The sequence below is a fragment of the Suricata suricatta genome, chromosome 17 (assembly GCF_006229205.1).
Source record: "Suricata suricatta isolate VVHF042 chromosome 17, meerkat_22Aug2017_6uvM2_HiC, whole genome shotgun sequence".
NCBI lineage: Eukaryota > Metazoa > Chordata > Mammalia > Carnivora > Herpestidae > Suricata > Suricata suricatta.
The window spans coordinates 24,984,362-25,002,756 of NC_043716.1; the positions used below are offsets into that span (position 1 = coordinate 24,984,362).

The 18,395-nt window shown below is 34.8% G+C and overlaps 1 protein-coding gene across 1 annotated transcript in view; it reads right to left on the reverse strand.

Moving 5' to 3' along the window:
• BRIP1 (BRCA1 interacting protein C-terminal helicase 1) overlaps positions 1-18,395 on the reverse strand; it is a 177,006-nt gene that overhangs the window by 143,576 nt on the left and 15,035 nt on the right. Inside the window, exons 4-5 of the mRNA XM_029927829.1 lie at positions 17,560-17,690; positions 14,923-15,042 (exon numbers count right to left, since the gene is read on the reverse strand). Coding sequence (XP_029783689.1) covers positions 14,923-15,042; positions 17,560-17,690 — 251 coding nt within the window. The remainder of the gene's footprint in view (positions 1-14,922; positions 15,043-17,559; positions 17,691-18,395) is intronic.

The window sequence follows — 18,395 nt, forward strand, 5'->3', positions numbered from 1 at the left end:
TTGTAGTTACATAGAAGAATGTCTTTGCTTATTGGGAATAGACACGAAGGTATCCCAGGGTGATGGAGCTTCAGACCACTAACCTCCTCTCAAATGGTTCCAGGGAAAAGTATAATTTTTGTATAACTTGGTAGCTATGTCAAATCTTTAAAAAGCTAAAATAAATATACAACTACATCTACTGGCCAGAGAATCTGCCAATTAACAAAGTAGTATTCTAAAGTACAGTTATCTTTTAAGACCCATTTATCCATGAGTGCAAAATTTCTGTACGGCAATTATAGATTCTATTCTCACTGAATATGTACACTTGTCGGGTGGATTGGTATACATATTTCATTAAGTATTTCTAGATATCAAGAAAAATAATTGTCAATCTTTCTAAAACATTCTCCAAGCTCACTCAACATAATAAAAAATACTGGAAATTTCTGAGAATTTTCCTTTGTATTTCCACTATAGAGGTCACTATTATATTTTTATAAACTTGCAAAAAAAAATCTTAATTATTGGATCTGAAGGAAACTCCTTCAAGCAAATACTCATCCATTCCTTCATTCTGTCCTTAGGTAAATTTGCAGAAAAAGCAAGAGATTCACACTAATCCTGCTAACTTCTGGTCTCACTTATCAAGATTAAAATAGCACAGGACAGGGGCACCTGGTCAGCTCAGTCAATTAAGCATCTGACTTCAGCTCAGGTCATGATCTTTCTGTTCGTGGGTTCAAGCCCTGCATCAGGCTCTGTGCTGACAGCTTGAAGCCTGGAGCTTGCTTTGGATTCTGTCTTCCTCTCTCTCTGTCCCTCCCCCACTCATGCTCGATCTCTCTCAAAAATAAACATTTAAAAAAATTGATATAATTAAATAAATAAATATTGGAAGTTGAGATTTAAAAAAAAAATAGCATAGGACAAGGATTAGTAAACAATCTTTAAAGGGCCAGAGGGTTAATATTTTGGGTTTTATGAGCCATATGATCTCTGTCCAATTATTCAACTCCAACGTTGTAATACAAAAGCAGCCATAGACAGTATGTAAATGAACATAAACTATGTAAATGAACATAAACTATGTTCCCCCAAATTTATAAAAACAGGTATCAGGCCATATTCAGCCCATGGGCTATAGTTTCCCAAGTTCTGGCATAGGAGAAAGGTTACTTTAAAAAAGTATGTATTAAAATAGACCAGGTATGATTTAAATTTTTAAAAGCCTTTTATGACTATAATATATTAGGTGAAAAGTAAAAGCTAAAACATTATAATTTAAATTTTGTAAAAAAAAATCAAAAATTAAAAATAAAGTACATCCATAATACATATTATATATATGTCTTATACACATGTTATATAACAAAAATAGCTACAAATTTTTCCCATCTCTATATGGGAAGGTCACTTTATAGATCTTCCCACCAAGAAATGAACTCCACCACTTGAATCTGGGTTTGGCCATGTGATTTGCTTTAGTGACATTAGCAAACATGACATAGAAGCTCAAAAGGTATTTGCACACCGGAATTTGCTCTCTTGGTGCTTCTGGAACCCTGGGGCCACCACATACATAAGTCGAGATTAGATGATGAGAGATACTCACCAGTCTCAGCCAAATGCCAGCCAACCCCTGACACAGAGTTACTTAGCTGACCTGCAGCTGAACATAGACGCATGAGGGGCCCCGCTGAGATCAGCAGAAGAAATGCCCAGCTGAGCCCAGCCTAAACTGCTGATCCCCAGAATAGTGAGCCAAACAAATGGTTGGTTTATTACACAGTAATGGGTAACTAATTGTGTGTGTGTGTGTGTGTGTGTGTGTGTGTGTGTGTGTGTGTGAAGAATAGAAAGCAAGTAAAATATCAGGGCTGATACTAAGGAAATAGTTGAATTAAAGATTCATGTTAATAATTTACATACACATTGATTTTGGTGTTTTCCAAATTTTCACTAAGGAATGGATAATACCATTATATTAAAAAAAACCTCAGTGTCATTAAAAAACATAATATAATTCAACATCAAAAAAGTATTTTTCATTCTTTTCACTAAATACTGAAAGTCTAAAATATGGACATTCTTGACCTGATGCATTTGAATGGGTTAACACATTTTACATTCTACCAAAGTTTAGGGATAGTTACAGTTATATAGAAAACTAAGAAATAACAAGACAAATATCAGTAGCAAAAAAAAATAAAACCTAGTTTGGGGAAAGAACTATAATCACAATAGAAAATTGGCTACCTTGTCAATGATATTTATGTAATTACAATAATGTAAACAAGAAATGTTGTAAGGTTTAAGGTGGAGAAATAATGGGACAATTAGAAAGGATACCAGGAAGGCAAGAGAGTGTATCTAAAACCAAAAATTCAAAAGAACAGCAGTACATACATGTTATTCCTTAAAAAATAAGTAAATACCCAAATAAAGAAGTAAAATGATTAAAATTATTGACCTCAAATAGTAGAAATTAGAGAACAGAACTAGGGCATAGGGTCTACTAATTTTTGTCCAGTACCATGTCTTTGACTCTAACTATATACATATACACATACTTCAAAAGTATAAAAAACTAAAAGTGTAAAATTTAAAGTGAAAAAAAGTCTAGGAACCAATCCAAGTATATATAACAATTTAGTGTATCATTATGGCAAATCTTCAAATCAGGAAAAATTACTGACACTGGGACAACTGATCATGCACTTGGAAAAACATGCAATTAGAGCCTCAACTCAGACATTTACTAAAATAAATCCTATAAATAAAAAAGTTAAATGTTAAAAAAATTTTAACTATAATGAACTATGAAAAATGTATAGTACTCATATTTTTTTTAATTTTTCATTTAAAACTCTTGAGGAAATAAAATACACAGATAAAATATTTAAGATAATTTACTATTTCTCCAACTACAGATCAACTGTTTAAGTGTAGATATTTAATGCCAGACATACCAAATAATAACATCTATTTTCTCTTGCAAAGTGACTTTTTTCCCTCACCAGCCAAGGAAAAAAAAAAATTACCCAGCCATTCCTTTTCTCTCTCTTTTCCCCACTATAATCAATGAATCTATATGCACTCAATTTCAGGGCTGGGCTCAGGTCATGCTTCCACCTTTTACATAGTCAAATAGTTTGATATCTTTGGGCTTCTATTTTCTTTCATCTAAAATGAGTCTAGTACCTATTCAGTTTTCTTCACAGTGCTAATGAAAGGATTACATAAGTGAACATATAAATTGCCTAGCACAAATATAGATTCCAAAAAGCTATCATCATATCAATATTATTAACCCTTTAAGAACTATAGGTTATTAAGTGTCTTGACATATCATAGGCTTTAAAAATTTTGCTGCCTTGAATCAATTATACTTCAACTAGTTGGTAATTTTAAAACCTGTTCTTATAGCAAAGAAATCAAAAGGTGTTTCTAATCTTTTGTTTATATTAAGCACCAATGTATTTCTTGTTCCCCTGAAATCACTGTTTGGTCTTTCATTTTTGTGTGCCAATACATAAAACACTACCACCAAAATGTACTGCAGAAAGAAAAAAAAAAACATTTTACAACCTGCTTTAAGTCTCCTCTATTTAACCATACTGTCATACATCCTTTAGTACATGGATTGGAGTAAAATTTGTAAGCTAAGGAAACAATGGTAAATCACACATTTTCTCAACTTTACCCATTTTTTCATTCATTTATTAAGCAAATATGTCAGTACCTGCTAGGTGGAGGTCATGTGCCAGATGCTGGTTATTAAAAAGGCAATAAGAGAAACATTACACTTGTCCTTTATGGACACCCTGGCAAGGAGGCAAACTAAACAGTTAAACCTATAAGTAAAATATATAATTTTAAACTTCAGGAAGCATTATAAAGAAAAGGACAGGGTGTTGAGAGAGACAGTAAAAGAGGAACTAATCTTAAATTAGTTACTTGGATGGTACTGAATATAATATGGCCTGTTACAGTACAGAAAAGAACTTTCACCTAAGTTCATCTGGAAGAGTTTGTTCATGGGCAGAATTCACAGGTTGAGAGAATCAATTCTAGGCCAGACTGTCTGAGTTTAAAATTTTTTTGTATGTTTTTTATTTTATTTTTGAGAGAAAGAGAGAGCACGAGCAGGAGAGGGTCAGAGAGAGAGGGAGACACAGAATCTGAAGCAAGACTGCCTGAGTTTTAAACCAAGCTCTACTCATCAGCTTGGTGACATGAGCAATGAATTTAAGCTACTTAAATTCTCTATGCCTCAATTTCTACATCTGTCAATGGGGAAAATATGAATACCTTTCTGAAAGGGCTACTGTAAAGATTAAGTTAAATTCTTTCATTTTATTTTGAAAATTGTCAAATCAACAGAAAAGTTAAAAGAACGTACAATAGGTGTTAACTCATGTGAACCTGTATTTACCATGTGAATTAATATTTCTAGAATGTTTAGAAGAGTTTCTGGCACATAGTAAGCATTGTATCACTACATAAGCAGTTATATTAAATAAAAGTAAATTAAACTATGAGAAAATGACTTGTAACATACTTCCAGAGAAAAGAGGTCACTTTCTGCTGAGATTCTAGAAAATATCTTAAATTTTGACGGGAGAGTGGGGGAGAGAGAGAAGGAAAGACAGAGACAAGAAGGAAAAAGGGAGAAAAACATCCCAAGGTTTGCCCAATGTCAACTTTATCAGAAGGTCAACAGCGCACTCTACTGGACCGATGTCTCTTCTATACACTAGGCAAAAGGCAATAAATGCTACTGCTACACTAAATAAAAAAATATAGGGGCACCTGGGTGGCTCAGTCGGTTAAGCGTCCAGCTTCAGCTCAGGTCATGATCTCACAGTTTGTGGGTTCAAGCCCTGCATCGGGCTGTGTGCTGACAGCTAGCTCAGAGCCTGGAGCCTGCTTCAGATTCTGTCTCCCTCTCCTCTGACCCTCCCCTGCTTGTGCTGTCTCTCAAAAATAAATAAAATCAGGGAAAAATTAAAAAAAAAAATATATATATATATATAACTACTTTTATAGAAGTATATAGCCAACCTAAGCCTTTATTTAATAAACAAAATCAGATATAAGCATTAAGAATGAGTCTATAATAATATAGACTTATATTACAGCCTCACCTAGCTGTGCTTGGCTGGCTCAATTCAGTGGAGCATGAGATTCTTGATCTCGAGGCTGTAAATTCGAGACCCACACTAGATATAGAGATTACCTAAAAAAAAATATACTCTTAAAAAAAAAAAAGAATACCTCACCTGTTGTGAAAAGTTACTGAAAGTGAAGAGAATATAAATAAATTCTTAAGAAAATTATTATGAATGGTAGAATAAAGTAAAATCAGAATGGTAACATTCTATTAAAAAACAATGTTTCTCTTAACTGTATTTTGACACAGGAGAGTAATGTCTTACTAGATCTCTGATGTATGAATTATCAGTATAAAAGAAAGAATCTAAAATGTAAGGAAAGAGAATGAACAACGGACAGAGGGCAGTTATTATAAAAGAGAGGAAAAACTGACACCATTTTCTAACTTAAAAAGAGAGAGAGTATACTTGAGATGATAGGATGGTAGAAAGACAACTATCTAATTCTCTACTCAACAGGCTGGAAACCAAACTATTTTAATGAAAACTAAGAAAATTTTAAAAGAAAAACTTAAAAAGCTTAATGTCAAGTTTAAATTAAAAGAGAAACCATTATACTAATTTATTATTTCATTTATGAAAGAAAGGTTTTCAAAAAAATAATATAACTGGATTTTAAAAGTATAAAGACTGTAACATTTCCATTTTTGTAGGGATAAGAGAACTCAACCATTAACGTATGAATTCAAATATAATTATTCTTCCAAAAATAAGTTGTCTTTCCTAATATCATCTTATAAGACCCAAAACAGAAAAAGCATCCTTAGAATTTAAAAATGGTAGAGCTAAAAAGCAATATAAAGTATACTAAATCTAGTTCCACTTTCTCTTTCCTCCCATTTGAAGGAACAGGCCCTAAAAAGAAATGCTACTTACCCAAGTCTCTCAATTTAGCTTATTCAAGATGTTTAGATTATCTAAATTAAAATATGATATATAAAGTGTGAGGCATATCATCTATCAACTGAGGAAAGTTCTATAATATGGACTGCATTTTAAAAAATGCTTTATCTAAAGTTTTGGCAATAAAACTAATTTCAGAAGCTGCTATATAATAAATATTAAATCTTATGAAACTATATATTTTTCTTCCACTTCTTTATGAAATCATGTATCCCAAAATTTACAGAAAATACTTTTGTGATTTATAATAAGCCATTTAGCAAAGATTATGAAATGCTATACAATGGGGAAAAACAGTCTCTCTAATATTTGGTGCTAGGAAAAATGGACAGCAATATGCAAAAGAATGAAACTCAATCATCATCTTAGACCATACTCAAATATTAACTTAAAATAGATTAAAGACTTGAACATAAGACCTGAAATCATAAAATTCCTAGAAGAAAACACAGGTAGTAAGCTCCTGTGTCAGGTCTTGGCAACGATTTTTTAAGTCTGACACCAAAAGTAAAAGCAACAAAACAAAAATACACAAGGGTAACTATATCAAACTAAAACACTTCTGCACCGTAAAAAAAAACATCAGCAAAATAAAAAGGCAACCTACAAAACGGGAAGAATTATTTGCAAACCCAATGTCTGATAAGAGGCTAAAACCCAAAATATATAAAGAATTCACATGACTCAATAGCAAAGAAAAAAAAAAACAATCCAATGTAAAAATGGGCAAAAGATCTGAAAAAAAGATATACAGACGGCCAGCAGGTATAAGAAGGTGCTCAACACCAGTCATCATTTGGTAATGGAAATCAAAACCACAGTGAGCTCTCACTTCACATCGGTTAGAATGACTATAATCAAAAAAAGAAGAAATCACAAACGTTGGTGAGGATGTGCAGCAGAGGGAACCCTTCAGCACTGTTGGTGGGACTGTAAGTTAGTGCAGCCACTATAGAAAACAGTATAGATGTTACTGAAAAATTAAAAACATAACATGTGATCCACCAATTCCACATCTGGGTATTGGTCCAAAGAAAATAAAATCACTAACTCAAAAAAATACAGGTACCCTTGTGTTCACTGCAGCCTTATTTATCATAGCTAAGATATGGAATCAATCTAAGTGTCCATCAATGGATGAATGGATAAAGAAAATGTGGTATATATATAATACAATAAATTATTCAGCCACAAAAAAGAATGAAATCTTGCCATTTGCAACAACATGGATGGACAGACTTCAAAGACATTATACTAAGCGAATTAAGTCAGAGACAGTAAAGTACTCATATCTCACCTATATGTGGAATCTTAAAAAAACAAACAAACACACACAAAAACATGCTCGTATATACAGAGAAGAGACTGGTGTTTGCCAGAGGTAGGGGAGTGTGGTGAGAGAAATGGAAGAAAGGCACAAACTTACAATTATAAAATAAGTAAGTCACACACCAATAATGAAGCAACAGAAAGAGAAATCAAGGAATCAACCCCATTTACAATTGCACCAAAACCCATAAAATACCTAGGAATAAATCTAACCAAAGAGGTGAAAAATCTATAAACTGAAAACTATAGAAAGCTGATGAAAAAGACTGAAGACACACACAAAAAAGGAAAAATATTCCATGCTCCTGGATAGGAAGAACAAATATTGTTAAACTGTCAATACTACCCAAAGCAATCTACATATTCAATGCAATCCCTATCAAAATAACACCAGCATTCTTCACAGAGCTAGAACAAACAATCCTAGAATTTGGATGAAACCAGAAAAGACCCCGAATAGCCAAAGCAATCTTGAAAAAGAAAACCAAAGCAGGAGGCATCACAATTCCAGACTTCAAGATGTATTACAAAGCTGTTGCCATCAAGACAGTATGGTAATGGCCCAAAAACAGACACTGAGATCAATGGAATAGAATAGAGAACCCAGAAATGGACCCAAAAACGTATGGCCAACTCATCTTTGACAAAGCAGTTAAGAAAATCCAATGGAATAAAGAGCATCTCTTCAGCAAGTGGTTCTGGGAAAACTGAACAGCAACATACAGAAAAATGAATCTGGACCACTTTCTTACACCATACACAAAAATAAACTCAAAAATGGATGAAAGACCTAAACATAAGACAGGAAGCCATCAAAATCCTTGAGGAGAGAGTAGGCAAAAACCTCCTTGACCTTGGCCACAACAACTTCTTACTCAACATGTCTCTGGAGGCAAGGGAAACAAAAGCAAAATTGAACTATTGGGACCTCATCAAAATAAATAGCTTCTACACAGCAAAGGAAACAATCAGCAAAACTAAAAGGCAACCAACGGAATGGAAGAAGATATCTGCAAATGACATATCAGATAAAGGGTTAGTATCCAAAATCTATAAAGAACTTATCAAACTCAACACCCAAAAAACAAATAATCCAGTGACAAAATGGGCAAAAGACATGAATAGACACTTCTCCAAAAAGACATCTAGATGGCCAATCGACACATGAAAAAATGCTCAACATCACTCATCATCAGGGAAATACAAATCAAAACCACAATGAGATACCACCTCACACCTGTCAAAATGGATAACACTAACAACTCAGGCAACAACAGATGTTGGTGAGGACATAGAGGAGGATCTCTTCTGTGCAGCTGGTAGGAATGCAAACTGGTGCAGCCCCTCTGGAAAACAGTATGGAGGTTCCTCAAAAAATTAAAACTAGAGCTACCCTATGACCCAGAAATTGCACTACTAGGTATTTATCTAAGGGATACAGGTATGCTGTTTAGAAGGGGCACATGCACCCCAATGTTTATAGCAGCACTATCAACAATAGCCAAAGTATGGAAAGAACTCAAATGTCCATCAACGGATGAATAGATCAAGAAGATGTAGTGTACACACACACACACACACACACACACACACACACACAATGGAGTATTACTTGGCAATCAAAATGAATGAAATCTTGCCATTTGCAACAATGTGGATGAACTAGAGGGTATTATGCTAAGCGAAATAAGATAAAGACAAATATCCTATCCTATATCCTTATTTAAAAATAAGTTAATTAGTTAAATTTAAAAAATAAATTAAAAAGTTATGAAGATGTAAAATAGCATTTTGACCATGGTTAATAATGTAGTTTATACCTGAAAGTTGCTAAAAGAGTAAATCTTGAAAGTACTCATAACAAGAAAAAAAATTTGTAACTATAAAAGGTGACAGATGTTAACTAGACTTATTGTGGTGTTCATTTCATAATGTATACAAATATCAAATTATTATGTTGTACACCTGAAAATGTCAATTATGCCTCTCCTCAAAAGAAAAAAAAGAGAGGAGGAAATGTTATACCGGAAGAAAAGTAAGTTTCTTCTTTTTTTTTTAATGTTTTATTTTGAGAGAGAACAAGAGAGAGAGCACACGTGTGGAGGGAAGGGGCAGAGAGGGAGGGAAAGAGAGGACCCCAAGCTGCTCCATGCTGTTACACAGGCTCAAACCCACAAACCGTGAGATCGTGACCTGAACCATAACCAAGAGTCAGGTGCTCAACTGACTGAGCTACCCAGGCACTCTGCAAAATAAGTTTCTAACAGGAAAAAAAAATACTTCTATACTCATGATTCCTTTCTTTAAATAAATTACCTCTATTCATAGTTCCATTCTTCTTTTTTATATCCATGGAAATGATTAGCTTGAAAAACTGCTTTTGAAAAACTAGATGTATTATCTAGTGCTAAATGTCCGTGAGTTTCACACTAAATGCTACCATCCACTTTTAAAATTAAAATGACAGTTAAAACACGCAAATCTACAGGTTTTCTTAAAAATTTACTAAAATACAGGGGCACCTGAGTGGCTCAGTCAGTTGAGCGTCCGACTTCGGCTCAGGTCATGATCTCGCAGTCTGTGAGTTCGAGCCCTACATCGGGCTCTGTGCTACCATTCAGAGCCTGGAGCCTGCTTCGGATTCTATGTCTCCCTCTCTCTCTACCCCTCACCCGCTCATGCTCTGTCTCTCTTTGTCTCTCAAAAAAAATATATGTTAAAAAAAGTTTTTTTAATTTACTAAAATACAAAAAGATTAACTACAATTTTATATTTTGTACTGAATCTGATTCTATCATAACTGCTTATTCTAATTTTGGAAGAAAAAAGTTACATTTAAAATATAGATCATTTTACCTAAGTACATGTGACTTTTCCCCTAATCATTCAGAAATTACCTAAAAATATTTATACATTTATGTTTCTGACTATGGACTACAAAAAAAGAAAAAATATTAGAGCTCAACCATATGGTCTCTCCATATTTGCAAAAGTACTCTGGTGATAAATTTACTTTATCTATGTTGAATTAGTATGGCATATACCACTTATGTCTTCTTTTTAATTTTTTTTAATGTTTTATTTATTTTTGATACAGAGACAGACAGAGCATGAGAGGGGGAGGGGCAGAGAGAGAAGGAGACACAGGCTCCAGGCTCTGGGCTAGCTGTCAGCACAGAGCCTAACACTGGGCTCGAACCCATGAACGTGAGATCTGACCTGAGCTGAAGCCGGAGGCTTAACTGACTGAGCCACCCAGGTGCCCCTCACTTATGTCTTCTAACAAACAAAAATTCTATATCACACTAGTGAAATGTTATCATTATAGTTATCAGATTTAATTGAGAAATTTAGCTTAAGAAATCTTCAAAATTATAATTATCTGAAAACCATACTTTTATCTTATATCACCCACATATAAAAACAATCCCATTTTACAGTAATGTAGAGTTATACCACCTATAACCAAGGAAAAAAGCTCATAAATTCTGGTTTAAAACATAACTGATATACAAGCATGTGGGTGGCTCAGTCAGCTAAACGTCCAACTTTGGCTCAAGTCATGATCTTACTGTTCATGGATCTATGGGTTTAGGGATAGACATCTTTAACAGATATTAAAAGAATATGTTACTCAATTATAAATCTAATTCCTCAAAATTAATATCAAGAAATACTATAAATGCATTTTAGCAGCATTTAAAGATAACATATATTTGAAATTAATCAATATTATACAATACCTTTATTAGCAGCACACAAATACGTAACCATTTGCTGCTACTATTACTGCTACTGCGGCTACCACTTACCACCTAATAAGTTCTAAAATATGCTAAGTACACTCTAATCACTTTATAAACAATTTTTAATGTTTATTTACTTTTGAGAGAGAGAGAGAGAGAGAGAGCATGAAGGAGGGGCAGAGAGGTGGGGGACAGAATCTGAAGCAGGTTCCAAGTCTCTGAGTTGTCAGATTATGATCTGAGCCACCCAGATGCCCCTACTCTAAAACTATATAAATATTTACCTGTTTAACCCTCATGACAGCCCCAAGAGAGAGGTGCTACTGCTATCCCCATTCAACAAATGGAGAAACTGAAGTAGCATAAAAGTTCACAGTAGAAAAACTTCATCAAGGTTACATAGGTGTAAGAGCAGAGCTGTGATTAAAACCAAGGTAGTCTGATTCATATTCATTCTCTTAACCAATAAAAACAAAGCAAAATTTAAAAATCCACTTCTCCAATTTTAATGATTACCCATCACAATTTATCCTATACTTGATTTCTTTATTTTCCTTTATGTTGATATTAGAATCCTGCTTAGATGACTCCAGGATTTCTGATAGGGAATTTAGAGAGAATGTAAAATAAAGTGATTAGAGTATTTGCCAGAGTATCATACTGCTTAGGTAGGATTTGACTCTAGTATTTGCCAGCTTTGTGACCTTAAGCAAAGTACTTACTTCTCAGAATATCCTTATCTGTAAAATGGGAGTAACAATAGTACCTGCCTATGCCATTGTAAGAATTAGAAAAAATTCTACTAATAAATATTTATTGGGCAACTAGTATATACCATATGCTATTCTAGGTACTATGGACACACCTATGAAAAAGACATTATACTCTAACAGGGCAGATAGATAATAAACAGGTAAAGAAGTAAATTCAAACAGTAAGAGCTATGAAGAAAATAAGGCACTGTAAAAGAAAAGAGAGAGAAAACATTGGCAGAGGTAAATATATAGCATATATTATTACTGACAATTTAACATTAAAGACTCCTGAGATGACTTTTCCCCCATTTAGTATTTTTAAGAATTTAAAGGAAGATTCTTTGAGGGCAGGGAATATAGTTTTCATTTACTCAGTCTTTAACTAGGTTAATAGCACAAAGCTAGGTACTTGGAACATAAAGATGAATATAACAGTCATGCCTTCAAAGAAGTCTGAATATACTAGAAAACCTGGTGCTGTCCTTAATGGAACTTAAAGCCTTGTAGAGATGATAATAAGGTAAGTAAGTGTTAAAAACCGAGAAGTACAAGGAACATTCCACATGGGAATCTAACTCAAAACTGGGGATGTCAAGGAAGGCTTCCTGAAGAATTAGCAGAAGTTGGTCAAAAGAAAGAAAGGAAGAAAGGAAGGAAGGAAGGAAGGAGAGAGGAAGGGGGAGAAAGGGCAGAAGAAAATAAAAAGTTTATAAAGGACTTATGACTATACAGATAAATAGGAAGCCTTATAAGCCATCTAAAGACTTCTGGAATTTGTCCCCAGAGTCAATCAGTTTTTTCATCTCCTCCCTGAAAAATTAGAAGTACAGACAGAACATATGAAGTAATAGCTTTTAAGACATAGGATCAGGTAAGAAAGAGTGATCCCTGAGACACAGGAAACAAATGAGATAGGTCCTATAATCTCCTAAGCTTACTGTCTTGAGAGTTTCTAGGCTGCGCCATGGGGAGGGGGAACCAAGATGCAGCCCAGCAAACCTGAGTTGCAGAGACATTGCTCTCCAATCCAGGAAAATGGGAAGACTAAAGTTCACAGGGAAGAATATTAAAGTGGAGATACCTGCACAAAGAAGCAATTCCAGAGATCTACAGAGGGACCTCTCAAGTATCTAGCAGGGTACTGATCAGCATATGTGAATGAGGAAACAATCCAAGAGAGTAGAAAGAATCACTCTAAATGATGAGGCACTCACACAGGGCATGGAAGAGTGCCTTACCACCAGCCAGACTAGAAAACCTAACGATTCATAGAGCATCAGGTAGAGGACTCAGAAGGAGCTAGCCTCTACTGAGGTAACCCACAACTAAACCTGCTCAGGTCCCACCTAACAAATCCTAAAAGCAGATTAAAAGCATCAAGCTGATTCCCAGGAACTTAATTGCATCTCAGAACAAAATCCAAGAGTATTTATAGAAATATATTAACACCCAGTATCCAGCAGGTAAAATTCACATCTGAAATTTAATTTTAAAAAAATTTTAGTTAAAAAAAACCAGGCATGATTTCATTTCTATCAAACTATGGATATGAAAACTAATCTACACTGACTGAAAAAAAAAATTCTACGGTTGCCTGGGGGAGGAGGAATGGGGCAGAAAAAGGTCCACTGGTCTATCTTGCACTTAGGATGGATCTTTTCAGGCATTATTCTGTAATTATCATGTATAGGCCATTTAGAAAATATTTGGTTCAATGATTCTATAGATCTTATAAATGCTAACACATTTCATTACACAATATCAAAAAGTCACATTCTATAATATCACCACAAATATCATTAGGAAAGCCTACAAATACCATAAAACTGCCAAGTTCACAGTGGCATATACCATTTTTCAAAATTCTGATTTCCAATCAAATTTTATCAGGCTTACTTTATTTTCAAGAATTACCATAATTCATCTATCAGTCATTCTTTCAAATAAAAATAATGTTCCATGAGAAATGTGGCTAATTCGGCTAACAATCCAAACTATCCTACAAGTGCTTTCCTCAAGACAATCATCCTATTCCTATACGCAAAATGTGGGAATACTACTCACTCCTTCACACAGAATGTTAAAAAAGTTCAAGGGCTGAGTTAATAAAATTAGTAATTGTTACTATTCATCAAGGATATTCTCAGGTGAAAGTGGCTTTTGTTAACTGTTCATTAATGATGAAGAAAACTACTATTAAAACAGTTTGGTGGGGAGGCGGCGCCTGGGTGACTCAGTTAAGCATGTGGGTCTTTTGACTCAGGTTATGATCTCACGATTCACGAGGGTAAGTCCCACATCAGTTCAGGTCCTGATCTTGAGGTTCGTGGGGCCCTGCCTCAGGTTTCGTGCTGACGGCGCAGAGCCTGCGGGGGATTCTCTCTCTGCCTCTCCATCCCTCCCCTGCTTGCATACTCTCGTGCGCGCGCTCTCTCTCAAACTAAATAAACTTAAAAAAAAAAAAAAGATTTGTATTCCTGTCTTTTTTTTTTTTAAAGTAGGCTCTATGCCTAATGCAGAGCCCAACATGGGGTGTGAACTCACAACCCCGAGATCATGACCTGAGCTTAGATCAAGTTAGATGCTTCACCAACTGAGACACTCTGGTGTCCCTTAAGAAAGGCAAATGACATATTATTACTATGAAAATACTTTTGACCTTACACAGTGCCTGAGAAAAAAATGTAAATAATCTCCAGAACTCCCTAGACTATTTCTTAAGAACTGCCTGCCCTAAGGACACTGAAAGCATTACAGAGAAGTACAGTACACATTACAATATACAAGTGAAAAATAAACTTTCAGATTTCTCTCTAGTCCAATTCTCTCATTTTATAAATGAGGAAAGAGGAGCACAAAAAAAAATAGGGTTTCTACCTCACACATTAGTAGCAGTGATGTGATAGCACTTTGAGGGCTTCTGAGTTGTTTTCTACTATTCTTTGCATTATACTTTCCTTTAGAAAAAAGAGTTTGCCAAATTCCACATTTTCCTTCTTTAAATGGAATAATAATGGAATAAATACATACATTTTGTAGAGAAAAGGAGTTTATCTTTCCTAATGGAGAGTTGAGTTTTGTGGTCTTTCCTGAAGCAACTTTTGTATCCAAATGATGTACTTCCTTTTCAAAACAATGACGCTTTCTAATCTGTTAACAGAGAACCAAAATGAAGTTTAATGTAAATTAAAGTCTGAGCAGGCAAGTTGTTCTTGAAGGTCAAAAGTAGTTTTCTATATGTGTTAAGCATAAAAAAAAAAAAGATGACTCTTTCTAACTGGAAATAATCAAATAATTTTTAAATATACAGGAGCGCCTGGGTGGCTCAGTTGTTTAAGTGACTGACTTTGACTCAGGTCACGATCCTATGGCTCATGGAGTTCGAGCTGCCTCACTCTGTGCTGACAGCTCACAGCCTGGAGCCTGCTTCAGACTCTCGTCCCATCTCTCTCTGCCTGAATGCACTCGTGCACGCATTCTCTCAAAAATAAATAAACATTTAAAAAAAAATACAAATAAGCACCTTTCATCTCTCAAATCCTGACCAAAATAGCTTTAACTAGTCATGTGTCAAAACTAAAGTATTATATGGGGCACCTGGGTGGCTCAGTCAGTTAAGTATCTCTCTCTTTTATTTAATGTTTATTTTTGAGAGACAGAGACATAGCCAAAGCAGGGGAGGGGCAGAGAGAGGGAGGCAGAATCTAAAGCAGGCTCCAGGTTCTGAGCTCTCAGCAGAGAGCCTGATGCCAGGCTCAAACCATGAACCAAGAGATCATGACCTGTGCCAAAGTCAGACACTCAACCAAGTGGAGCCACCCAGGTGCCCCAAGCATCTGACTCTTGATTTCAGCTCAGGTCATGATCTCACAGTTCATGAGATCAAACCCCTTGTCAGGCTCTACACTGACAGCCCAAAGCCTGCTTGAAATTCTCTGTCTCTCTGCATCTCCCTACCTCGTGTTCTCTCAAAATAAGTAAACCTTAAAAAAAAAAAAAAAGTATATACTATTGTAAAATGATCTTCCCATAAATAGCCCTACATCAAGTATAGTATTATAGTAAAGTCCAATTATATATCTAATTGGAAAGTAAAAGTAAATAAAAATAAAAACTGCATTTTAATTTGAAAAAAACTCATAATAAAAATTTAAATGTACATATTCATGATATCCTACATGATAGAAATTATTTGATTACCACTATTACTATTACTTACTAGATATTTGATAATTCAAATTGTATTTGACTAAATTTCTTTTATAAATACTTCTAAGTTTTCTTTCCAAACTGTCCATGCTTTTTCCTACTTGCCAAAAACCCATTTACGTACACTATAAAGGAAAAAAGTATTTCTAGCAATAATCCCATTCTTACCAAAAAAGAAATGAGAGTCAGTGAAGTCAGAGAATAAATGTTGAGCTCTATCATACAACATCCTATTCTATGTACACATTTTGGAGAAGAAAATCTACACAGATTCAAAATTTGTCTGTAATTAGTACTTTCCAAAAATAAACTAGTTCATCCTATTTCTAAAGTCAAAGTTTAGTTATGGAAGTTAATTAGAAATATATATTATCTACAAATGGCGTGCTAATTAATTATAGTACTCTATTTGTAATGAAGTCTATCAAAGTCTCAGCATCCCTCCCTCACTGCCATGAACTCTATGAGAAAATACTGTATTTGTGTATGAAAATACATTTCATTAAAATACAGTAGTTATTCAGGTCTTTCAATAATTTTTAGAAATAAACATTTTATCATGTATTGATATTAAAAATTCAATAAATAAGAATAAACCTTGTTACGATGCTAAAACTATCAATATAAAAATATCCATGACACATTCATATCATAAGTATTTTGGGGCGCCTGGGTAGCTTAGTCGGTTGGGTGTCCAACTTTGGCAGAGGTCATGATCTCACGGTCTGTGGGTTCAAGCCCCACCTCAGGCTCTGTGCTGACAGCTAGGAGCCTAGAACCTGCTTCTGCTTCTGTGTCTTTCCCTCTCTCTGCCCCTCCCCCACTCATGCTCTGTCTCAAAAATAAACATTGAAAATAAAGTTTTTTTTTAAGTATTTTGGCCAAAAGAAAATGCCATCATTAGATAACAGCAACCTAGGAATTAAAAAGTACAAAGTAGCTATTTTACCAAGTTATGCCTTAAGTAAATATTTAATTGTCTAATTCCTCATATGTAGGAAAGCTCCATGTACTTTCACACTAAAGACATATTATGAATAATCTATTTTAATAATAAACTTTTTATTATTTTTATTTTTTGTTTTATTTCATTTTGAGAAAGAGAAAGAGAAAGCGTGAACAGGAGAGGACAGAGAGGAACACACAGAATCCAAAGCAGGCTCCAGGCTCTGAGCTGTCAGCACAAAGCCCAATGCGGGGCTTGAACTCACACACTGTGAAATTGTGACCTGAGCTGAAGTCAGCCGCCCAACTGACTGAGCCACCCAGGTGCCCCAATGACAAATTCTTTTTAATGAGTAACAATATAAAATGAAGTTACAATAATTTATCGTTTAATTTACGTCTATGATACGACCCAAGTAAATTGCACAAAGGCCACTGAAAATTTGATTGACACTTAACTATCTTGTGCAGCTTTAACTAATGGTACTATTTCACTCCCAATAAACTGTTTACCTGCTGTGTAGTTTCTAAGGGTCGAATTCTTTTCTTCTCTACTTGAAAATCATCATTTTCATCTCTTTTTACAGAAGCCTGTTTCTTGGCAGATAGCTTTGCAGCCAGTGTACTTTTTTCAGGAGAGTCTTCTATAAGTCATAAAAAAAATTAGCATAAATAACTGACAGGTAATTTTTTCAGGAAAAAATTAGAATCAAGATGTTAAAGATTCCTCAAAATTTGATAACATACTTTAAAACATGAAAAGCTCAACATATTTAAAAGCATTTATTTACCACTTAGTTTATAACAAAAATAAAACATCTTGAGAAATATGCTTTCAACAGGAAAGTTCAATTTTGATTTCTTAAGAGGCTTATGCTTTTGTAAGCCACTCCCAATAATATGGTTTAAAAAACACAACCTTAAGAAGTGCCTGGGTGATTCAGTCAGTTGAGTATCTGACTTCAGCTTGGGTCATGATCTCACAGATTTGAGTTCAAGCCCCATGTAGGGCTCTCTGCTGTCAACAGAGAGCCTGCTTCGGATCCTCTGTGCCCCCCTCCAATCTCTGCCCCTCTGGTGCACTCCCTCTCTCTCTCAAAAATAAACAAACATTAAAAAAATATATATATATACAGTTGAGCCTGGGTGGCTCAGTTGGTTGAGTGTCCGACTTTGGCTCAGGTCATGATCTCATAGTTTGTGAGCTCAATCTCGGCATCAGGCTCTGTGCTGACAGCTCAGTATGAAGCCTGCCTTGGATTCTGTGTTTCCCTCTCTTTCTGCTCCTTCCCCACTGGTGCTCTGTGTGTCTCTCTCTATCTCAAAAATAAACAAACATTTAAAAAAAA